Consider the following 24,978-nt stretch of genomic DNA (forward strand, 5'->3'; position numbering starts at 1 on the left):
TGTGGTGGAACAGGATGAATAACATCGGGTGAACTGGGGAGGGTGGGGGCAGGTGAGAGGACACCAGGAAGGGATGAGCTGGAAGTTATTTATGGCAACAGACACATCAGTCTATCTCTCTCAGTCTCATAGCCCCCAATTGTACCGTGACAGCAGTGCTACTTAAGTCGTTCCTGAGCTCCAGGGTGCTCTTCTGCACAACAGGATGGAGATAACATCCCATTTCCCAATAACCAGTCTGGGAATTAATGCCGTGGGACGCCTTCCAAGCCTGCAAGGCAGCTTCCGAGGTGATAAGAGGCCAGGATGAGCCACAGCAGTCAAGCAGCGGGGAGGAGGACCTGTTCAAATATATCCTGGCCCATCTTACAAATCCGTGGGTGCTCTTTTTGTCACCAGCCCTGTTTCACTAGACAGTCCTGACCCCAAACCAACCTATAAGGAGAGCAAGTATGCATATTATTTTAGTCACATGTTGTTTTTAAAGAATGGCAGCTGTACGAGTGCCACGGAACAAAACCAATGTATGAATCTGATGGGAACTGATGGTCGCTTAATAACTAGATGTGGATGCTGGTTCACACAAAATCTTGTATGCTGCTTTGGAGAAACTGGTAAGTACTGGTATTGAGGCATGCTTTCTCTGGCAGTGAAGGGAGAACATAGCCGCCAGGGCTAGTGGCTATAATGGTCTCATCCTCTACAAATTTGTTTAACCCTCTTCCAAAGTCATTCACGTTGGTGGCCATCGCTACCTTTGCCTTTGAATAACAGGGGGAATTTGGGATTCATTGTTGTTCCTATTTTTATTATGCACTCTGTATTCTTTATATTTATGTTGTGAACCGCCCTGAGACCTGCAGGTATAGGGCAGTATACAAATAATAATAATGAAGATTTTGATGATGTAAATTGTCCTGAGATCTACAGATTATAGTAATAATAGTATTAAATAGTAATGCAGAAGACCACATGTGTAAATGTTCAGAAGCAGTGCTGTACACATGTCATGTGAACTGCTGAGCACTTCTGTCCATGCTTGAACTTCCATCAAGCAGAGATTGTCCAAGTGGATCTTCCACACGGGTTCTGCTTTTTTCATTTCCCTTGCCCTCCCCTCTCTACTTTGTGCTTTGCAGGTGGGCAATTAGCACTTGCACACAGAGAGCGTGCATCCTTTTTAAAAACAGAAAGACCACTGTAGCAATAAGAAAAGCTTAAGACGTGTTAGTGGTACCATTTTTCAACGTATTCGTCTGGTGTGTTGTCTCAAAAACCTCTTGACTAGATGTGGCCAGAGAGCTTGGATCAGAAGGCCAAGCTAGATCTTACCAGGGGAGCCTGGGGGCTCCCAACCCACATTTCCCTCCCCTTCCTAAGGGCACAAGTGGTGCACAAACTTCGCTCCCTGGTCCCTTTCTGTGCAAATGCCTCTGTGCAGGCCGTGTGTATTTCTCCCCTTTCCAGCCAGGCTGTGAAAAGGGAAACAAGGCCGGCTGAAGGTAAGAAGGAAAGAAAAAGGCCTGGAACGGAGAAGTACAGGAGGAAATAGGCAGCCATTCCTCTCATCTGCAGAGGGTTCCCCACATGCTGCATCAGCCCCCCATTTTTGTTATAGTGGCCACTATGTAGTTCACAGAATCACATAATTGTAAGTTGGAAGGGACCCTGAGGGCCATCTAGTCCACCCCCCTCCCTGCAATGCAGGAATCCTGTCCACAGCTATCCCTGGGTGGGCTTGAACCACCAACCTTCTGGTTAACAGCCACATTACTCCAGGCAACTTCTAGTTCCACATTAAAATTTGGATTTCACTTGAGTTTCAGGTTCCTAGGGAGACAGGAAGCTGCCTTATACTGAGACAGACCATTGGTCTACTTCACTTAGCCTTGTCTACACTGACAGGCTCTCCACGGCTTCAGGGACTAATCCCTCCCAGCCCCACTTGGGGTTAATCCTGGGACCTTCCGCATGAAGGCAATTGCTCTACCACTGAGCGACAGCCTTTCCTACCTGGTTTGCCTCATGCAAATTGCCCATTGCCCTTCTGGAGATGCTCGGGCATGGCATTGCAAAGGTCAGCCTGACAACCTCTTCCTTCAAGAGCAAATCCAGCTTACCAAGTTCATAAGGCCGGTTCTTTAAGTCGTTTGACGCTTGCAGAAAGCGAAGGCACCCAAAGCAAGTTCCCGGCTGAAATCAGGCTCCAGGCTAGTTGGAAAAGGCTTTATTGATAAATTACACTGATACCTATACATACAAACCATCTTCCCCCGTATCGCACCTTATCTGGATGAGGGGCTGCCCATAAAACCAGGATGAGCAGCAGCTGCCTCGCTGGGCTCATCCCATGAAATTGTGCAAAGAGGGCCAACCGCAGCATTACTCAAGGTCTCATTCAGTGGCCTGGAAATGGGGAGCCAGAACCGGCAGGGTCTTCTGACCCACGTAGTGCAGCCCTGGGCCCAGCCTGGTCCCTTGTGTCAGGGACGCTTTGGTCTCCAGCTTCTCAGTGCCCAAACAACAAGAGCTGTGCCCAGGAGACAGCGTCCACAATCCGTCATATAGGCTCAAGTGCAGGCAGCTCAGCCCGGACTGGAGCTGAGCAAGGGGGGGGGGGAGGCATGTGTTTCGGTGCCAGCCGAGCCCAGAGCCTGGATAATTTGGGAGGAGCGGGGAGGTCCGATCCTTGGGGTTCTGGGAAGTTTTAAAAAATTGGCCCCAAAGGGCCCCGAGAGACAAACCACGGGGATAAACCACTTTCAATGTTGCCCATCTGCGCTGTCAACTCAGTCTGCTGCCTCTTGCAGTGAGTGAGCATGTGCAATTTCTCAGGGGCCGCTGGGGAACCTTCTGGCCCTGGTTCCGAGGGCGCCACCTGCTGGCCCCCCCTCCAGGCGCAAGAGCAGCCTCCTGCAATCTCAGTCCCTGGGTTGAAGGCCGGGAGCCGCACCACCCGCCTCCAGCTCAGTTCCTCGGTGCAGGCGGCTGGTTGATGATGACTTGGATGACAAAGTCCTTCTGGATCTTGGTCTCCTGCAGGCGGCTCCTGTCCGTCAGGAGCTTGCCCGAGAAAAACCAGCGCTGCCAGGCGGGCTCCAGTCCTTCCTGGGCGTACAGCTGCTTCTTCAGCTGCCCGATAGTGTCTGTCATGCTGGCGCTCAGGCGCAGGTCCTTGCCCGTGGAGAGGCGGACTTTGAGGGGGAATTCGCGCCGGGTGTTGGGCGTTGGCTCGGGGGGCTCCACGCCCTCCTCCTCGCTCCGCTCCATGATCAGGTTGACAGGGGGGGCCAGGCAGTAGACTGGAAGCTGGTAGCGGTTACCCAGTTCGTCATAGCACTCGGTGAGGGAGCCTGCAGGGGAAAGAAAGCGCCAGCAGGGGGCGTGAGAAGCTTACAGGGGGGAACGGAACCCAGTCTCTTCCCCACCAAACTAAATGTAAGTTTTCAATTTCCTCTCCTTATTTAATTTATTTATATTTCGTTTTTCTCTCTCCAAGGAGCTCAAGGTGGCCTACGTGGTTCTCCACCTCCTCCTTCAATCTGCACAGAAACCCTGTGAGGTAGGCTAGGCTGAGAGAAGTGACTGGCCCAAACTCACTCAGTGAGCTTCATGGCCAAGCGGGAATTTGAACCTGGTCTCCCAGGTCCTAGTCCAATTCTCTAACCTTGCCCAGCCACCTATCACACCCCAGCTGCCAGTGAGCTGCCAGCAAGTTACTGAGCCCAATTCAAGATGTGAGTGCTGGTGTACAAAGCCCTAAATGGCTCGGGAACCAAGTATTTAAAGGAGCATCTCCCGCAACATTAAGCACCCCAGGCCCTATGATTGGCAGGTGAGGCCCTGTAGGTCATACTAATTCTGGCTGCTGCCCAGTTGGTATTTTGACCCATGGCAGGGCCTTCTCGTTTGTGGCTCCCCATTTGTGGAACGGCCCTCCAGGATTAAGTGCATCTGTCTCCCTCATTATTGGCTTTCAGGAGAAATTTAAAACTTCCCTGTTTAATAATAATAATAATAATAATTTATTATTTATACCCCAGCCACTCTGGGTGGCTTCCAACAAAATATTAAAATACAATAGTCTGTTAAACATTAAAAGCTTCCCTAAACAGGGCTGCCTTCAGATGTCTTCTAAGAGTCTGGTAGTTGTTTTTCTCTTTGATATCTGGTGGGAGGGTGTTCCACAGGGCAGGTGCCACTACACAGGCATTTGATGGGTACTGGCCGTGACAACCTTGAAAATAGTAGCTGTGAGGGTATGTGACTGCTTTTAAATGTGTTTAGACAGTTTTAAATTGTTTCAAAAAGTTGTACATTTTTTCCTGTTTTTAAGATTGTATTGTTTTAACATTTTGATGTTTGCCCCTTTGGGAGGAAGAGTAGGATACAATGTTAATAAATAAACAAATAAATGCTTCATCCATACAGAGACTAACACAGGGTAACAGGGATGAAGTTGGCACTTTTTCTCTTTCCTCCTGAAGGTGAAGTGGCAGGGACAGTGCAAAGCTGTCTCAGTTTGTTCAGGTCTTGGGAGAATGTTGTCCTTATTCCAGGAACAAATGTGTACAGAAGGGATCAAAAGAGCTCAAGAATCCCGGAAGTACCCGCTCTGAGGACACTTCATATATTTTGTGGCAGTAAACACCTTTCTCACAGTGGAGACAAGTAGCAGGGAGGCATGGCCAATTATTACTTCCGTGTGTGTCTAACCTGCATAATATGCATGGTGATAAAAGACACATTTGCTGCTATCTTGGGTTTGCAGGTGCACATGTGTGCTTGTACTGCGGCAGGCAGGCAAGGGTGTTCAAACAGGGATTTCAGGCCCTAAGACAGGGATGGGAGAATCTCTGGCCCTGCAGCTCCCAGCTCCTATGAGCCCAGCCAACATGGCCAACAGCCATGCAAGGATTATGGGATTGCAGTCCAACGAACCTGGAGAGGAGCACCGGTTGCCTATTCCTGCTTTATGATTTTTGCCTGGATAGAAGTTCCCATTTTATGCTCACAGCACAGGGCATGATTTCTACCTCTGGCAAGAGATAAGGCAGAAAGAACTAGCCCTGTGCTATTTCTTCTCTTGCCCACTTCCCGCCCTGCCACCACATACCGTGGGGTAAGGTCACTCCAGCACCGTCAATAATGGCCTGCGCTAGCCCGTGGTCATTCGCCTCCACTGCATAGGCAGCAGCCTTGAGCGCATCCCAGATCTCCTTGCGGCCCTCGAAGGCCGGTGCCGTGTCCCAGAACTCGTCCCGTTTGCTCCGCAGCTGCCCATCGGTCATGGGGTAGTCGCTCTTCCACTTGGGACGGTCTTTCTTCAAAGGTTCATTGCGACCTGCAGAAGGAGAGGGAGGCTTCAAATGGGGGGGGGGGGTCCCAAAGCAAGAGATTCATCCTAGCCAGACCCTTTCCTCTGCCAGCCATTGCCCCGCCCTTTTCACAGCCTGGCACGAGTCACGTAGCCACTGGCAGAGCTTTTCCTGCACGGCCACCGCCCTGACCGGAGCCTTAGGGAGTTTGTCACCCCAGGCAGTATTTATAGCACGGGGAATTAGCCAGAGAATAAGCCAGGGAGCTGGTGAGTCGCAAGGCTGGCAAAGGATGAGCTACAGCAAGGCAGGGGCTCCTCTGAGAAAAGTTCAGTTCATCGGGGTTCTCTTCCTACTTGTGGCACGGATTCTTGAGTGTCTTATTCAAGTTCTGCTCCTTTACCAGATGCAGGATCCACGAGGCACCCCAAAACAAAGCCAGCAGGTGCATATCTGCCGACAAGCACCCCTATACCTCCCTTCTAAAGGAAACTCGTTTTTCTTAACAGTGTTTTAAAAGGGGGACATTTCAATACTTCCCACGTCTCTCCTCAATCTCCCACTCCGAACAGGCACATTTCCTCCGTTTTTATCTCTGCACAAAATCTTGCATTCTCCATCTTAGCTTTGTTTTGGCCTTCCAAATATTTTCTAAATGTGTCATCCAAAAACTGTGCACGCAACCAAGTTGAGGAACAGCTAATACAAAGCAGGGAGCCTCACAATCTGAGTGGAAAGCTGTCTCAGGAAATAATAACTCAGCATTAAACAGAGAAGGCTATGAAACGTTTTCTTTTAATTGAGTATGGAACTGGAGGGGGCTAAAAGCCCCACGGAGGAGAGGACAAACTTTCTTTTTGCTCTCGATACACGGCAGATCTGTGCCGAGAACACAAAACTGATGAAATTTAATAGGATACATACGGAGCATAACACAGGAAAGATTGCAAGAATGTACATCTATAAAGAAGAGAGAACCTGCAGAAGCAGCGTTGTGTGGATAGTCTTGGTGTGTGTGTGTGTGTACAGAATAACAAGCATGAGCCACCTTTTGAGATGATTTGGCACAAAAAGCTAATGCCGTGTCAGATATTAACAAACATATCCAAGCTCAGGAAGGTCATAACTGTTGCTCTGCAAAATAATACGGGGATTGCAACCTACTATTGGGGATAATGATGTGTCAAACAATGCCAACATTACGAGCCTAATTACTGGGCTAAATGTGAAATTGTCAGGAATGTTCTGGGCTACACAGGAAGGTGTTTGCTCATGTTCCAAGAGGCAGGCACATCCCTTCCTCAGCTCATTTTCTGGGACAGCCCATCTTGCAGGCTTCCCACAGGCATCTGTTTGGCCACTGTGAAAACAGGATGCTAGACTACAAGAACCATTGGTCTGATCCGGAAGGCTCATCTTATGTCCCCAAACTCCAACCCCCAGGGACCACTTCGAAATTGCTGAGGGTCACGGCACAGCACTTAAATTATTATTTTCGCCCGTTGCAGCAAATGTGCTGTGCTAGATGCTGTATGGTTTTTATTTCTTCTTTTGGGTTGTATTCAATACTAGTCCTACTCACAGCAGACACACTGAGGTTAATGGACATGACTAACTTAGGTTCATTCATTTCAGTGGCTCAACTTTGAGTAAGACTTAGTTGAATGCAACCCTCTAGCCCGAATTCAATTAACCTGGTGTGCTAGCGGAAGCCAATGCAAACGATCCCACGAGCAGGATGGGGCATTCCTTCCTCCTTCCACAGGCCCCCTGCACCTCCTCCCCTAAATCTGCTCTGGAGAATCAGAGAAAGGAGGAAGAGAGGGAAGATTATCCAGAAATGGTTGCACTATGCAATGTTGAAGGTTAATCTCTTATGCGTAGCATTTTATTGTACAGTTGACTCTCAATTTATGCGGGGGTTACATTCTGGGGGATAGTGCATAAAGCCAAAATTGTGTATAGTCAAAACAACATTTTAAAACCATAAAAAGTACAGCGCAGCATTCTCCCTGGACCTCTCTTCCAAGGCAGCTACAGACTCTCCCTGCACCTCTGAATGGCTCTCCCAAGGTGTGTGCAATGGGAGGTGGGGTTGCCAAAGGTCCCCCCCCACTCTGCCGCCCCCCTGCCTTTGGGGAGTCAACCAGTTAAAGCTGGGATCGCACAAGTTAAATGCACGTGAGTTGCGAGTTGACAGTGTTTCAATTAGAATTCCATAGAATTCAAAAGATAATGCAATAAAACAGTGATTCCCAGTTGGTGGTTCGCAACCCACCCACGGGATCCATGGCATCATGCACATAACAAAAACTACCATAGAGATATCAACATTTTTAAAAGTAAGGGGTCTGTGGCTTGGCTTTTGAAAGACAGGGGGCCTGCAGTACTTAGCTAATTGGGAACCACTGCAATAAAAAAGCAATAAGATACAATTAAAAACCAGTGCCAATGTTTTATGGGATGGGTGGGCCAGCTCCTGTCTCCAGCCCAAATCCACAGACACACTGTGAGCTCCCTGAATGAAGCTTGCGGACCATGGCCCCCTGTTTGGGAATCCCCTGCTCTACAGACTTCCACAGCTCTCATGAGCAGAGGCACATAGCCCAAGGGTGGGTCTACACAGAAACCACAAATAAGAATACAGTACTACATTGGAGACTCAAGATATAACTGGCGCTCTGCAAAACAACCCAGTGAATGTCACCCGCCACTGAGTATAATGATGGGGCCAAGGAGCACTAACATTAAGAGCGTAATTAGTGGGGGGAGAGATGGAATTGTGAGTCATGTTCTCTGCTCCAGAGTATGAGGGGAATATAGAGAGAACCTTTGAAAATGCCAAGTCACATGACAATCTCTCACATGGCAGTGCATTCAGACAAAGTCCCCAACTCAAGTGTGCCTCAGAGTGTGGATAATGATGATGATGATATTTGCACCCACCTTTTTGGCTAGTTGCCACAGTGGCTCACAAGTACAATCCCATTCTAAAGCTGTCTGATTTAACCATTCAAATAAATGGGCACATGAGAGAATGGAGTGGGGCAGGACAGGAGGGTGAGAAAAGGAGAGGGGAATAGTTTAAAAAATGCAGAATTTTAAAATGCTGATTTTTATTTTTAAGTCAGCGTGGTGTAGTGGTTAGAGCAGCCTTTCTCAGCCTTAGTTCCCTGGATGTTGTTGGACTACAACTCCCATCATTCCTAGCCAGCATGGCCAGTACTCAGGGATGATAGGAGTTGTGGTACAAGAACATCCGGGAACCCAAGGTTGAGAAAGGCTGGGTTAGAGTGTCGGACTAAGTCTTGGGAGATCTGGGTTCAGATCCCCACTTGGCCAGGAAGCTCACTGGGTGACCTTGGGCCAGTCACTGCCGCTCTGCTTAACCTACCTCACAGGGTTGTTGTGGAGATTAACTGAGGAGAGGGAAGAACCTTGAGCTCCTTGGAGAAAAAAGTGGGTTATAAAAGCTTTAATGGGGAAGATGTTAATCCAGGACCAGTAACTATATAACCTTTAGAAGACATCTGAAGGCAGCCTTGTATAGCAAAGCTGTTTAAGGTTTAATGTCTTATCTTGTTTTTATACATATTTTGGAAGCCACCCAGAGCGGCTGGGGCAATCCAGTCAGGTGGGCAGGGTACAAACAAGCAGACAAGACAATACTAAGCTGTATGGACCATTTGTCTGACTGAATGTAAAACAGTATCCTATGTTCCTCATGCCTGCAATAGTGAGTATCCCAAGGGTTTCCCAAACTTTGGTCTCCAGCTGTTTTGGACTACAACTCCCATCATCCCTGACCACTGGTCCTGCTAGCTAGGGATGATGGGAGTTGTAGTCCCAAACAGCTGGAGACCAAAGTTTATGGATGACAAATAAGACCAGGGGTCCAAGGCTGAGAACAATACAAGATCCAACTGAGCAGGCCTGCCTTGCATGTCTTACACTCATGGGTGAACAGTCAGACATCATGTCCATAATGGGTCCCAAGGAGCAGCAGGAATAGGATCTTAGATACAACCAGAGGGCAGCCCTGAGCAAGGTCTCCTGAGGTTTTCTTTGGCACAGGACCTCAGATGAGCTGCAGCTCAAGTTGCAGAGCCCATGCTTTTCCTGCAGGAGGTCCCAGGTTCAGCCCCTGGCATCTGCAGGAAGGGCTGGGAAACATTCCTTGTCAAAGGGCCAAACTGCATGTGATGCCAAATGTATCACTTGGAAACACTTTGTGGTGGTTGTTTTTTTAAAGCAGGCACAAGGAGGCCTGATTTTATCAGGACTGTAAAGTGCAAGAAGGCTCCTTCCCTCCCCACATTCCCAACGAACCCCCCCCCCCAACTATTGGTTGTTACTAGGCTAACAACAGTGGGGTGTGTGGGTGTGTGAACTGGGTTCAACCTCCTCACCCCTTGCACTGTGGTCCTGATGAAAACTAGGGCCCTGCACCAATATTAAATAAACCACAACAACACCCCTGACACGATTCCAAGCAACACATTCAGTGCCATGTGCAGTTTGGCTCTCAAATCCTGGAGAGTCGCTGCTAATCAGCCTTGGTAATTCTGAGCCAGATGGACCAAAGGTTTGGTTTCACTGCAAGGCTTCCTCTGCTTCCCAAGCAGACCCTCAGAATGCTGTTGCTGCTTGCTGTAGACTTTGGTGTCCTTTTCACTGTAGATTTCAGCCTCCTTGCCATGTTCAGTCTGGAGAAAGTGGGGGGAGAGGGGGAGATGTGCGGGAAGCAAGCACTCTGATCCAGCCCAACCCCACGAGATGCGGTGACTGGAATACCTGCCGCCAGGATGTAATTAACCAGCCATAATCTCTAGGGGTACTAGAGATGGCCAGGAAGACATTGATTGGGGTAAGTAGCTGCAGTTTAATGGGAGCAGTGAGAAAGAGCAGTGCTTCAGTACCATTTGCAGAAATAAAACCTGTACGGAGAGTTTGCTAGCCAATGACAACCTTGGAAGAGGTCAGAAAGTCACACACACTGCTGGGGGAAATGGCTGCCCTTGAATCCCAGAACGGACAGCTAGCCACTAGCCTGGCTCCCAAGGAACAGGGAGCGAAATATAGAGCCATTCCCCTTCTTAAGAGCCTGTAATTCTCATGCAATATTCATAAGACCACTAAATAGCTGGGAAAGTAAAAGCTACCCCCTCCCATCCTGGGTAAAAGTGCCACGTTAGCAAACGGAGCAAGTCCTGCTTGGATCCCATTGGGACAAAGTCAAATACTGACTCTCTGCTCCCAGCTGACTTCTCCCACCCACCACAAAAGCACCACAGCCCAGAATCTGTAACCACTAGGTTACCAGGAAGTAAGTTTTATGGAGCAGCTGCTCATGGGTTGTGGGGTCACTATCTGCAGCAGAAGAGATCATAGAGACTAATTGTTTTGGAAAAATCAATGCAATATTGTTTGACTCTTATCTCGCAACAACCTCTCCTTGGTACTTGGGAGGAAAGACGAACAATGAGGGCTGTGTATATTTCTGCACCAAGGAGGTTCAAATTCGGTGACCCGAATAAATTATGGAAATCATGCAAAATATGCATGTATTTTGCTTTTGGTGTGTGCGCATACTGTCTTCTGCTTCCAAGATCGAAACGTTCAAATGAGTTGATCTGGGGAATGGTCAGACGCAAGGGAGATGGGAACAACACACCCAAGGGAAGACCCAAACACCTTCCTGTCCCTGTTCCCCACACCCGCCCCTGAAGCTGGAAGTCTTGCACAGGGTCCTCTGGCGTCGAGGAATTCGCCCAACACTGCCCACGTGTCCCAGCTTTTGTTCACAGCCGTAACAGCAACAGATGTGTGGTTTTAACAGGAAAACGGAGAATTTATGGGTGCCAAATTCTGTGACGGATTCCATGAGTGCAAGCAAGATGAAATCATAGGCACACAGAAGTAAACATCGTTTTCCAGACAATAATTCTCGCCCTGCCCCCAATGCTGTTGTGGCCCTTTCACCCCCCAGGAAAATGTCCTCCGGATTCAAGGGGCGCGCAGAGGGGAGGCCTCCCCACACCACTCGCCCCTCATGCATTTCACAGAGGTGCATTGCTCAGCGCTCTCTGTGGAGGAAGCAGAAGGCCAGCTTCCTGAGCTGACCCTGCCCAGGCTGGCTCTGCAAGGGGATTTAGCTTCAAGTCAGCTGTATAAGAAGCTTGTGCTGCAGGTTTAAGTCTAATTAGGGTGGGTAGATGAAGAGAAAAGCCAGGGGCAAGACATGTTCTCAGAAAGAGAGAACAAAGCTGGAAAAAGCAAGAGACAAGTCAAGTCCCAAACTTGGGTGGCCCTTCCCTTGTCCCCAAACATGGTCATTGCATCATTGAGGATGGCGCCACCAATACCTTACAGGTGGTAGCAACCTTTTATGGCTGCCCCGGATAGGAAGGGGGAGTTGCCATCATGACTAAGGGACCAGGATACTTTGGTTAGAGGTCCTTTACCTGCAGAGGAGGAGGAGGGGCACCTGAGGCAGGCCTGGCAATAGGGTTCCCACATTTACACAGCCAAAAGGAGCTGTGGCTTATTTGCATATGAACTATTGTAGTTGCGCCATTTTAATACGCAAATTGCTTTTTAAATGGCCTGGTGCCCGGCATTAAAGCTGAATTAAAACAAAAACCTGGGCAGATGGCAAGTAAAAACAGGTCAGGCCTGTTTAAAATGAGTTATGTGGCATCTTTAGCAGACAACTTCTGCAGTGAAGGATGGGGGAGCTAGCAAGGCCCCCTGCTGGAGCTAATTGAACCCCAAGGGCAAACAGTTCCCTCTATGCACCTTGTAATACAGGAGCAAAGGGAAATAACTTCTACTTGCGCTGCAAAATCAGAACTTATTTTGGCCACCTGCTTTCCACAGCAAGCCGCTGGCATTACCAGGCCATAGGTAGAGTCTCCTGGCTTCTCCCAGCCCCCAGCTAAGTTAAGCTTCTCAAGGAGATTACCAGTAGCTTGGGAACAATTAGCTTAGTAGTAGGCATAGGAAGAGGCAGGCAGCAGCCACCTCGACAGACAAGAGACACCATTCCTTTGGCTCCAGGCAACTCAGCACACAGAGGAAATGGTCTTTGACTGAAGAGGTACAAAGGCTGCTTTCAGAGCAGGCTGGGTCCCCATTGGACAACCCTGAGACAGCTTCTAGGTCTACCTGCCAATCAGGCACTGATCAGAACAACTCTGGCCATTCCGCCTGCTACTTTAAAAGACAGAAGGCAGTGAGAGTGTGCAGCTATGGTCCCAGGAAGCACTGTCACCGCCTGGCACAGGCTCTCTTGCTTTCTCTCAGCTCTTAAAGTGATAGGCAGCTTTGTGGTCCCTATCGGAAGGAGCTTCAAGATTAAGAAAGGTTGGGTCTGCCCTTCTCTGGTTCAGAGAAGGACCTAGGAGACATCCAGTTTACTTCCAAACCCAGGACCCCTGCTTTGTCTTTCATGAAGTCGGTGCTCAGCTCAAGAACCAGGCAGAAGGTGCACAGGAATCCATCTCAAACAACAGTTTTCAGCCTCTCAATCCATAATCAGAGAGGGAAGTAGCGAGCAGCAGCCACTATCAACCTTAGGTAGCAAGCGCAAAGCTGCTGCTATTTAATGACACTGCCACCAAAGTCCAGCCAGTTCAGCCACAGGTTCTAGACACCTTACCCTGCTGCAAATGTTCCTTTTGTGTTGTGTAGATTTTTGCTCCCCCAAAATCCCACAATAGCTCAAGACGGACCACTCATTCCTGACACTGCAGTTGTGTGTGGAAGGTGGTGTGAAATCTCCTTCCTCCTTTCCCCAAGGACCAGATTTGATGAGTCTGGGGAGAAAATATCCTGCCTGGGGTGTCTCCTCTTAGAAGGCACAAGGACACAGGAAACGGCTGCCTTAGACAGTGTCACACTACTGGACCATCAAGCTCAGCATTGTCTGCTGGCTGTCCAGGGTTTCAGACAGAGAACAAACCCGGCCCTGTGTGGAGATGCCAGGGAATGGGACTTTCTAACACGCAAAAGAAGTGCTCCACCACTGATTCATGGCTGTTGCAGCAACACTACAGAGAGGAGTGTATCCAAAGCCTTATTGTATCAGGTTACGGATCCGGCCAGCCAAATATTTCATCACCATTTCCAGCAGAAGTGCAAGTGCATAGGTACTACCCTCAACTTCTTGGGAACCTAGGGACTCTCAGGAAAAGCCTCGTCCCATCTGTGCCAGCAGCCATTTATTGGTTTTCTTAATTGAAATATTCGGGTCCTTTTCAAACCCAGGTGAAGAGACAACAAGATCTGCCTACTCCCCCCTTACCTAACTTCCACTTGCAATCAGCCCTGTGGAGGCAACTATTATTATCTCATAATCATAATCATAAGAGCTGGGAGGCATCCGAGGAGATCAACAGACAACAGGTTTAAAAAACATGCTAAGGAATCGTCACTCTGCAGAACCTGTTGTACTGCAAAACTAACCACATTTTTTAAGAAGACTAGAGATGCTGCTGGGCCCAGCCAGCACTCGTGCAGTGTGGAAGGATCAAGTTCGCCAAGCTGATAAGTGAAATTGCCAGCAGTGGGTCAGATTCTCTCTGTCTGTGCCCTGTAACAAGCTTCGATTCCCCACAGCGGAGCCTGCTTGTCTGTCACTATCAAGTCTCAAAGGAACTGGGGCTCCTTCACCAAGGCAGGAGGGCACTGACTGCACACACACACACACACACACACACACACACACACACATGTGCTTAGCTCCTGATCGGGTGTTTTCAGATAAGTGACACATTATCACATGTTGACCTGAGTCTGCACCCCCCCCCCCAAACTTCCCTCTCCCCAGCTTAAGTGGGGATGGGCTGCCTCCCACTCCCCAGCTGTCTCCCTCTTCAGAGAACAATGGGCTGAGCTCCCCTCCTGCTCTGCCAAGCCTAACCTAAACGCCCCCCCCCCCCATCTCCACTTCAATATTCTTTCTTCTTTATTCCCCAGAAACACAATCTCTAGCTCTACCATCGGGAAGCTCACCTGTACAGGCAGCACATGCACTGTGTTTGCAACATGCCAGAAGGGAATCAGGCAAGATCTCTAATCTGCCATGTTTCAAACTCAGCACCCTCAAGCCTGACAGTCCTGCTTGATACCTAGAGCACCCCGGACTTACATTTGCACCTGGCCCAGTCATCTCTGTGGCAAACAAGACCAAAATTACGGACATAATTATACGCTACAAAGAAAACATGTTGATTTCTGGGTTACTTGGGGGTATGATATTAAAATGGTTCATCCTGTTAGTGCAAAACAAATGATGGCATGTCTAACGTTACTCAGATTATGGGAGGGTGTGACCCCAAAGGCTGTGTGAAGGAGGGAGCCAAATGTAAAATGTATACAGTACATGACAGTCTTTAGGACTGTCTTAGGAAGCAACGGACTCTTAATCATTAGACAAAGGAATCAGAAGGCAGGTTCAGTAGCTGACTACAGAAGCAAGGTGTTCCTCTGTGGGTGAGGGGAAGCCAGGTTTCAAGTTGCTAGACTGGTTTTACCATGGCATTTAAAAAATGACTTCAGCTACCTTTTTCAGACAGGAAGGAACAGCTCATGACTTGATAAAGTGGCTCTCCTACGCTAGCCTCACAAAGAAGAATTAAAACATTTGATTGTATATCAAGACAACCATTATATTAGATTTATGGAATCCCTGTGTGAAATGGCACACAGGAAAGAGACTAGCTACACTAAGTTCATGCTGGGGACATGGACACCCCCACCCCACCCACACCCACAGGCTGTTTTAAAAGTCTTTCTTCCTCTGTGCAGGTGAATCAAGAAACAAGTGTCCCTGGGAAGAAATGAATGTTTGTGGTCTGCTGGACTAAGGATCTCGGGTCAGAAAATATTTAAATAGTCATGTACCTGCTATTGTAACCATAAAATGCACACAACTGAGGCAGACTCTTACCAAATATGTAGGCAACAGCCACAAAAAGGACGATTTGCTGCTTTTGCTACAATATAGACTGACCTGACTACCCCTCTGAAACTGAGTATTGGCAATGTGGGGAAAAACCTGAAAAAAGAAGGAACCACGTAGCCAGTCTGAAAAAACATAAGACAACTTATGGTGGTCTTTCTACCATTGCCTCTCCTGAGTCGGGTGGCATCTGCTTCAATGTAGGAATATGTGGTTCTTAATTCCTTTGGAAACCAAGTACCCAGAAGCAAAACAGAGCAAACTATTAAAGGGAATGTATACATGCTGGATCCAACTGAAGTATCTGAATCAGGAAGGTGGCAGCACAGAATAGGAACCAGCTGTTTAACACCAAGGCCACAAAGATGTGGGCAGGACAGGGAGTAAGGAGAGGACAGGCAAGGCCGAGCTCAGGATTCATGCTCAACCCAGTGGGAGATTGTCATGCAACATGCTCTCTACTGCTTCAGGGTGTACCATATATCATTGCCAAAACCCTCAAAGCCAACGTTAGGATCCCTTGTGGATGCCACTGGCAGAACCTAAGAAACTCTAGTTTCCTGGTGCTTGTGGTGATGGTTATTAGTTGAAAATCTTTAAAAGGGGTGTTAATAAATTCATGGCTTCTCACAGTCTACCACTCGTGATGGCTGCTTGCTACACCAGGACATAGTGCTTCTAGTACCTCTGAATATCAGTTGCAGGGAAACGACAGTGGGAAAGGACTACAGTGGTACCTCGGGTTACATACGCTTCAGGTTACAAACTCCGCTAACCCAAAAATAGTACCTCAGGTTAAGAACTTTGCTTCAGGATGAGAACAGAAATCATGCTCCGGCAGCCTGGCGGCAGCAGGACATCCCATTAGCTAAAGTGGTGCTTCAGGTTAATAACAGTTTCAGGTTAAGAACAGACCTCCGGAACGAATTAAGTACTTAACCCGAGGTACCATGTATTGTTCTCAAGTTCTTGTGGGATTCCTTCCCATAAGCATCTGGTTGGCCAGTGTGGGAAAGAGGATGCTGGGCTAAAGATGCCTTAGGTCTGACTTAGCAGGGCTCTTATTAGGTCCTTATGAAGGTAGAGACTGCATGTGATAACACACATTGAACGTCAATCCTCCTGCCATTCTTGAGCCGGCGATATTCCTGAGCTGAAAATATGCATAACAGCAATGGTTTCCATATAGCACGCTACTGTTTTCAAAATGCCTCATGTGTGCCCTCACACAAGGAAACAAGAGAGCAATTCCTGCACCAAAAGCAGAAGGCAGGGAGAAAGCCCAATGGACTTGAAGACTGGTGTGCAGCCTGCAATCAGTAACAGTCTGTTAGGCCCCGGTGAAGAGGTTTCACAGAGAAACACGGAGAGGGAGGGATGATTCAGGAGCCTCATAAAACCACATGTGGCAAATATGGAAATGAGTTGGGTATGAAAGAGTTCCTGCCAGGACAAGGCAGAGAACCAAGTACAGAAGATGACGACTAAGCCTCAGGATCCCGAACATCTCTCCCTACAAGTGTTGTCTGTTTTGTGTGAATGCAGTAAATCGCAACTCCTCAACTGCCCGTCCTTGGGAATCTGCCGGTGGGCAGGCACAGCTCCTTAGCAACACACATTAATAAGCACCCTGACAGGAACAGAGGAGGCTGGAATACTGCACATCCAGAAGTCATCTGGGGACAACACAGCATAAACGTAGCATCTGTGGTCACAGAAGGGGATACACATAGGGCATAAGCATTTTGTTTTTTGTGTTGCTGGAAGCAAGATGCTCCCATGCACTGCGTTAACACAGCTCTGTCGTTTCTTGCCTGGACATGCCCTTCAGACACAGCTGTGCCCACTCTCTCTCTCCCTTCTGCCCTGCATGAGCCCTTGGATGACAAATGGCCTGTGCACAAAAGAGGCATTCTGCAAGAAAACAGAAGGGATCAGCATTTTCTGAAGGGAACCACCACCAGGATTGGTAAATGCATGATGCATTAGCCAAGGACAGTCCTGCCCACTGAATTACGTTACATGGTGCTGGAAAATGTCAGAGTTGGCTGCGGGATCATCCAAGATTCCCCCCCCCCCCCTTTAATGAAGCCATCCAGAACTTTTTGTTTAGAGAAAGGTAAGTGGGAGGTGACATAGAATTATGCACAGTGTGGAGAAGGTGGATGGAGAAAAGATTTGTTGCCCTCTCTCACAACACTAGAACTCATTGGCATACAATTAATATTGAAAGATTCAGGACAGATAAGAGAAAGTACTTCTTTAAGCAAGCACATAGTTAAACGGTGGAACTCATTCCTGAAGGAGGCAGTGATGATCACCAACTTGGATGGTTTTAAAAAGAGGATTAGACAAATTCATGGAGGAGATGGTAAATTGGTGGCTACTAGAAACTAGGGACGCAGGTGGCGCTGTGGTGTAAACCACTAAGCCCTGGGCTTGCTGATTGGAAGGTCGGCAGTTCTAATCCCCACAATGAGGTAAGCTCCCGTTGTTCGGTCCCTGCTCCTGCCAACCTAGCAGTTCGAAAGCACGTCAAAGTGCAAGTAGATAAATAGGTACAGCTCCGGCGGGAAGGTAAACGGCATTTCCATGCGCTGCTCTGGTTCGCCAGAAGCGGCTTAGTCATGCTGGCTACATGACCTGGAAGCTGTACGCCAGCTCCCTCGGCCAGTAAAGGGAGATGAGCGCCGCAACCCCAGAGTTGCTTACGACTGGACTTAATTGTCAGAGGTCCCTTTACCTTTACCTTTTTTAGCCACAGTAACTATGTAGCACCTCCTTTGCCAGAAGCAGTAAATCTCTGAATATCAGTTTTTGGGAACTGCAGGTGGGCAGGGTGCTGGTGGGCTTGGGTCTTGCTAGTGTGTTTCCCACAGTGATCTGTTTGATCACTGTGAGAACAGGATGCTGGATGGACTGTTGGCCTGATCTAGCAGGCTCTTCTTATGTTCTTATGAGCCATGCTGGGTTATGTCGCAAAGGGCATTTGTTTCCCTGAGAACTGTATTCTGGTTTCGACTGGGCAAAGCCAGAGCGGTCTCCCAGCACCAGCCTTGCAAAATTGACTCCAGGGCCCAAACAGTAGAAGAAAGAAAGAAGTCTGCTGAAAAAGCCACATTAACTGAAGTCATGTTGGCACTGCTCTTCCTTGTGCACTCTAGGGAAGTGCCACATGGTGCAGAAGAGGGGAGGGTTACGAATACAATGAACAGGCAGTGGCGCGCCAGCCTGTCAGCAAATAAGGACCCCAGCTTTGTGAGTCAGCTAGGCTAACCAAACGCAGCTCAGGGTATGGCCCCAAAACAGTTGAGCAGACAGGAGAATTCTACTGGGTGCAGTTTCTCTCAGCTCTGCAATGTGACAAGCTGTAGCCATCAAAATTTCCTCCTCTACACAACTATTAAAGGTGCAGAAATCCTGTCCTATTTTGATCTGGTCCACACAGAACATGCTCAGCTGCAGGCAATCTTGTCTTTCACCAACACTGAGGATGCAGCAGGACAGGAATGAATCACAAGGCAGGGGGCATTGCAATAAGATACCCTAAATCTGCCCCTTTAAATTGACAGCCTGTGCACATCTGTTCCCTGACGGTTCTGAAGGCCACTGACGATGCCACACCCTCAAGCAGCAGTAAGTGTAAACTTAGGCTCCCAGGTGTGAATTCCTGCCTAAGCTGCTCTGCAGGAGGCATCTGGGCAACACCTTCTGAGCTAAGCAAACAATCAGGCCTGGGAGCTGGGGGCTGGGCACAGATTAAAGCCTGCCAGAGGAACTGTTGCATGCAGGTAACAGGACTAGCTTACTGAAAACCTGAACCATGCCAAAGAAGAAAGAGGGTGGGAGACACACAGCTTCCAGCCTTGCAAGATGCTCTTGTAGTAACAGAGGCAGACAGGGTGGGACTTCCACTAAATAACCAGGGGTTAAAATCTGACCCGTGGGACACAAAGATAACCAGGATCATCGGCCTGCACCTATCCTTCAACTGAACCAGGCAATAAGTCCAAACCAAAGATCAATCCAAAACAGGGAATTTAATCACACAAATGAAAAAGGGCAGAAAACAAACAGTAATCCAGAATACCTGCTTACCCAGGGGCTGGGCCCTTTCAGAACACATTGATCAGATCACACTATGTTGGTACCACTATCATAATTTCAGCCAGTTCAGAAAAACTTCCCAGTCTACTAATCCATTGTCTTACCCCAGCAGGGCGGGTAGGGTCACTACAGTGCCATTTATTCTAAAATACTGTACCACCATAGCATAGTTTAGTACAGGCATCCCCCTCATTTATGTGTGGGTTACGTTCTGGGCCCTCGTGTGCATAAGTGAAATCGCATAAAGTGGGGAGCACCTTCTAAACAACCTCTCTGCCACTCTTTCTTCAATTCATACCAGAAATATCCACAACTAGAATTGAAGCCCTAGGACTGGCAGGAGCCTGGAGGACATGCAGGAAAGCTGCTGCTGCTGCGCTACCCCACACATCAGCTGTTAGGTGGGGAGGTTGAGCAGTGTAAACAAAGTGCCACTGCACCTCCCGTCTCTTTGGGGCTTCTTCCGCCTTCACTGTCGTCCTTTTCAGGCTCCAGGGAGGGTCTCCTTATGAGCCACGAGGACTCTCCAGCTCTCCCACCATTTCCAAGTTTGAATTGAACGATTTAATTATTTCCTGGCACCACACGTATATGCGGTTGAACGCGAGTCAATCACATGTACAGTGGTACCTCAGGTTAAGTACTTAATTTGTTCCGGAGGTCCGTTCTTAACCTGAAACTGTTCTTAACCTGAAGCACCACTTTAGGTAATGGGGCCTCCCGCTGCCGCCGCGCCACCAGCTCACGATTTCTGTTCTCATCCTGAAGCAAAGTTCTTAACCTGAAGCACTATTTCCGGGTTAGCGGAGTCTGTAACCTGAAGCGTATGTAACCCGAGGTACCACTGTATTTAACATTCTAGCTTTCCCTTACCTTAGAAACCACAAGTCCCTCTTTCTCAAAAGCCCCAAGATGGCTCAACAGATCTGACTCAGCACCCGCATGGTATCACGTGAAAGACCATCTCGCCACAGAAGAGCACTTTGGTCTCACGTAGGACGCTTGCAGTCCACAGAACCCAACAGATTCCAAGGCCTCAGCAAACAATCAAGCCAGGCAAGCCTCATTGTGACATCAGAGTAGATAAGCCAACGGCCACCAAGGCAGGTATGACCTCCTGGACTGCACAGGTCAACTCCCTGCCTACCTACAGCATCAAAGCAAATCAGTCAATAACATCAACAGAGGCAGGGCAAGCAGGGGCCAGCAAAAAGAAAGAGACTCAACAGCAATAGGCTTGTGGTGACACAAGGAAGAATTCTCATCAAGGAAGGTGGTGGTGGTGGTCTCTTCAAGCAGGGATTAGACCTGGTGGCCTATAAGCCCACCTCTCCTCCAGCCCTATGATTCTCGGAAGTCCTCTCTTCCTCTACATATGATATCCAGCCCCCCTGCTTGTTCTTTATGGATCAGATGCAGTCAGCCTCCTCTTTGGGAAGGTGTAACTTACAAGTGTTCTTCTCAGCCCACTTACCCAGCCCTCCCCATTTCCTGTTTCCCTTTCTCTGCCTCCTACAAAACAGTAATTATTGCAGGGAGCAACACGCAGGCAGTTGCAATCCGTGGCTGCATGAGCAGAGCAAAGGCATGAGTCAGACCTGCAGTCCCTTGGTGGGGCCAGTTTCTGATTATGATAGGGTGTACTCGGAGAAAGAAGCATGCCAGGCAACTGCACATTGCACAACACCCAAAGCAGCTGATGAGTTTCTTCCAGGATAGGTTCACACGCTACACTTGCGTGGCATATGTAGGAATCATTTCAGTGACGTCATGTGCATGCATGGGCAAATTGAATGTGTAAATTGGTAACATATGGGCCTGACTCATCAAAAGACCTGTGAAAACCAGAATTCCCAAACCACCATGGGATTTCATAGGCCTATCAGTAAAGCAGGTCCATGTGTTAGCAATTGACATATTATGTTTACCCATGCATGCAGACACAAGAAACAACCCTGAAGCTGCAAGAACATAGTGTCCAAAACAGCCTGAGCCTCAGAGAGTTGGGATAGGGAAACTTAAGTATCATTCCACCCAGCCCATTGTTGGGATGAAGTGCAGTGACTTATAGTAACGGACCCATAATTTAGGACCGGAAGCCAAGATCATAGCCTTTAAGTTGACACTATGTCATAATTGGAGGCAAAAAGTCATTCTTGTGCTGGAGTTCAGCAATGGTATCAGTGCTCCAAATTATTTTCATAGTTCCATGGGATCTTCAATGCCCTTAACCCAATCAGGGCTTTTTCCCTTTTATTTTTCTCTAGTGAAAGAAGAGTCCTTCTGTAAGAGCTTCCTTTTGTTGGTCTCTAAGCTTCTGGTGCAACTCACACCCCCAAATATTTTTAAAGTCCACACTTGCTTAGTCCAGAACTCAGCAGATCCCATCAGCCAAAACGCTTGCATTGCACTTGACTGCACAGTTTCCAGTTCACACTCTTGGATGAGTAGATCAGGGACATGTTTTTGCTGTTTCTTGAAGACTCAGCTCAGCTCACATTGCCTGCGTTTGCAAAATGCCAGCAATACATCACCAGGAGTGCCAGCCCAACTTTTCATAAGCACTTAAGGTAAACACCACCACAAAGCCTCAGAGCAGCTCAAGATTTCTGCGGCAGGGAGATAGCCTGCTCCCTAACGAACACAATTATATGCATTTTCGCTTCAAAGCAAGTCCCAATGTGTACTCAATATGGATTACTCCCTGGTAAGAGTGGGTAGGACTGCAGCCCAACAAAAGCAGGAGTCCGACATGCTTGCAAAAACAGTTAAACAAAAGGACTAAATGCATTAGGGTAAACTTTATTCTTTTTGAGTAGTGTATCCTTTCCCAGAAGATCCTGCTTCTTGGTGCCAGCTCCCTGCTGTACAAGATATTAGACTAACAAAATCTTAAATCCTTTTCCCAGCATGGAACTAAGTATTAAGTCAAGGCACTGCTCCATCAAGTTCACTATTGTCTACACTTACTGTCAGATGTTCTCCAGGGTTTCATGCAGGGGGCTTTCCCAGCTCTTTGTGGAGATAGCAGGGATTGATCCTGGGACCTTCTACATGCCAAACATGAGCTCTACAAGGAAGCTAGTGTTTCCTGTTTCTCACAACCCAGCCCAACAGCAATAGAGATCCCAGCCAGTGCTCCCCACAAGCAAAAGCTAGGCATTCCTGCCCAGAGCGATTTGCCAAGAAAGACTTACAAACTGTGCCAAGTGTTTACTTTTGGTTTTAAAGTACATGCTCAGGTCTTCCAAGAAATAAATTCCAGAAGTGTAGTTGGAAGCATTTAGGTCAGTAGCACCAATATATATATATATTTAAAGTGCCATGGCACTTTCAAGACTAGTTTATTGTGCTTTCATAGACAACAGCTTCCTATACCCGAGGCATGAAGTGAGCACTTCAAGTATCATATAAAGCAGGGTGTCAAGTATAAACCTTCGTGCCACACAGTGAAATAGCCACTATGGTGCCAAAGCATTTCACGGTTTCTGCCAAGGAGTCCTATTAGCCCAATCTCTACTAGAGTGGGTAAAGTTCTCCAGCGGGAACATGCAGAGATGCATACCCTGTTCAGACCACCATGAACTATAGATCAGAGCAGACGGTGTGTGCTACTGGTGGGGTCCGGTCTCGGTGTATGTGCAGGGCTCAGCAAAGTTAAATCTAGTCTCACGGCATCGTGGAGGGACACCTCAGGACACAATTCTTTGTGAAATCAGAGTAGCAACTGCAGAGTGGCTGCCTGGGAGCCCCTAAACAACACTTCCCAAAATACCCATTTATAGGAAGCATGTGAGGAGGTGTCACCTATCACTTTGGCAGTGCAAGCGCATGGTTTTAATCAGGGCTCTAGCACCACCAATAATCTGAAAAACCATAATCAACCCGAAGCAGCCGTACACAGAGACTGTACCTTAGATGCTCTCATGTCCACAAAGGCCTCTCTCTTGCTGAGAAGTCGACTGTTCTGTCTCCAGAAACCCTACATCAATGTGTGTGTGCACTGCCGCCAATGCCAAATACTGCTGATGAGCTTGTTGAGTTAAAGCGGTTTCTGCTATTGATCCAACTAATGCAGCTCCAGCAGAGTGAGGCTGATCTGAGCCGTCTGGGGTGGGAACCAATTGTGCTCTTGGCTGACCTGGACTAAGAAAAGTCAGGGCAGGTCTTGCGCACATGGGCACACACCACACAGGGTCACATGCACAGACTCTGGCAGCAAAGCCTAAGCTAGCTCAATTCTTATCATTTTGCAGGAGACATGGCAGGGAGGGCCCTTGAACCTGGAAATGGACATGAATTTCCGCACCTAGGTTCAGAGAAGGCTGCGATCTCTCTAGCAGCAAATGTGGCCTTAGCACATGCTGTGAAGGTATCTGTCCTGGAGCCCACACATGGACCAGAGTACCTGATGATGGTTTGCAGGACAAGTTTCCAATCAAGCAGCAAGGGCAAAGGAAATGTTCTTGCTAGGACCTAGCCACACATCTATGCACACTGTATCATTTGGATTTTATATTGCTCTTTTATTTTTGTATGGCTTACAATGCATCTCATTACGATTTGTGCACTACTTGTTTCCGCAACAACACATAAAGCTGCATAAAAGTGCTTTTAGTAAATCTGCAATGATAAATAAAATTACTCTGATTTGAAACCTGAGGTGGCAGCCCACTGACCTCAGAGCAGCCCCAAGCCCAAACTTGTACTTCTGAGCCAGTGGGGAAACAGTAGTTTGCACTTCCAACCCATCTGGTGAGACGGGCCGGACTGGCTCTTACATAAATCCGGTAGGCGAGTTTCTGGGACATCCCACACACTCTTCCTAAACACGGAGTTAAGGGATCAGTAGAAACCCAAATTGCTCCAGGGAGCCTTACTCCACCAATACATTTACTAACACACATCCCACACGCTCCTCCAAGGAAGTACAGACCACCCAGTAGATCCAGGTCATTTAAAAATCGCCCCAAACCGAATCTTCCCATCGCTAACAGGAGGGGAAGCACATAGACTACCGTCCGCTCCGCTATGCCCTCATCCGGGCCCAATCCTGAAAGATCCGATGCCCACTCAAGACAATCACAGAGTGGCACCCTATTCCCAGTCTTGGCAGTGGTCTCGGTGCCCGATTATGGTGGGAGTTGGGAGTGGGGGATCTGAGACAAGTTAATTCTCCAGCAAAGGGCCCCCAGGGGAGTGTCTGCAAGGGCCCAACCCCGGTTGTGTTTCCAGCGGCCCAGATTCCCTTGCCCGTTCCGGCTGCCACGGCACCGAGAGGGTGCCTGACCGGCGGCGCTCACCTGCTCTCTTGCGCGGGTGCCCCGGGGTGGTCGGCCGCTCTCGGTGTTGCCTCCCCACGCAGCTGCCCATGGCGACAACCCCAGGCTGCGATTGCGATGGATCTACCCGCCTGAGCCCGGCTCCGGGCTCTGCCGCTCCGCATGGAGCCGGATCCCCAATCCGCCCTCCGGACGAGCACGCAAACTTTGTGCGGCGCGGCTGCCGCCTCCGCCTCCCTCCAGACGGGGCTTTGGAGTCTTGCGGAACGGGAGGCGCCGATTAAGGTCTGCTGCCCTCTCAGGTTGG

At 48.5% G+C, this 24,978-nt stretch overlaps 1 protein-coding gene across 2 annotated transcripts; it reads right to left on the minus strand.

The window, feature by feature from the left end:
* Window positions 1-2,212: 2,212 nt before the first annotated feature.
* On the minus strand, window positions 2,213-24,825 carry UBTD1 (ubiquitin domain containing 1). 2 transcript variants are annotated; one of them, XM_083443904.1, is made up of 3 exons: window positions 24,693-24,825; window positions 5,117-5,344; window positions 2,213-3,353 (listed from the first exon to the last, which is right to left on the minus strand). In XM_083443904.1, exons 1-3 carry the CDS (start codon window positions 24,760-24,762, stop codon window positions 2,968-2,970), a joined length of 684 nt encoding a protein of 227 aa, XP_083300030.1. In that variant the 5' UTR covers window positions 24,763-24,825; the 3' UTR covers window positions 2,213-2,967. The 2 variants fall into 2 exon arrangements, with proteins under 2 accessions (XP_083300030.1, XP_083300031.1); XM_083443905.1 differs by lacking the exon at window positions 24,693-24,825 and adding an exon at window positions 20,263-23,912.
* Window positions 24,826-24,978: the final 153 nt, after the last annotated feature.

This window comes from Podarcis tiliguerta, assembly GCF_965153285.1.
Source record: "Podarcis tiliguerta genome assembly, chromosome: 5".
NCBI classification, from domain to species: domain Eukaryota; kingdom Metazoa; phylum Chordata; class Lepidosauria; order Squamata; family Lacertidae; genus Podarcis; species Podarcis tiliguerta.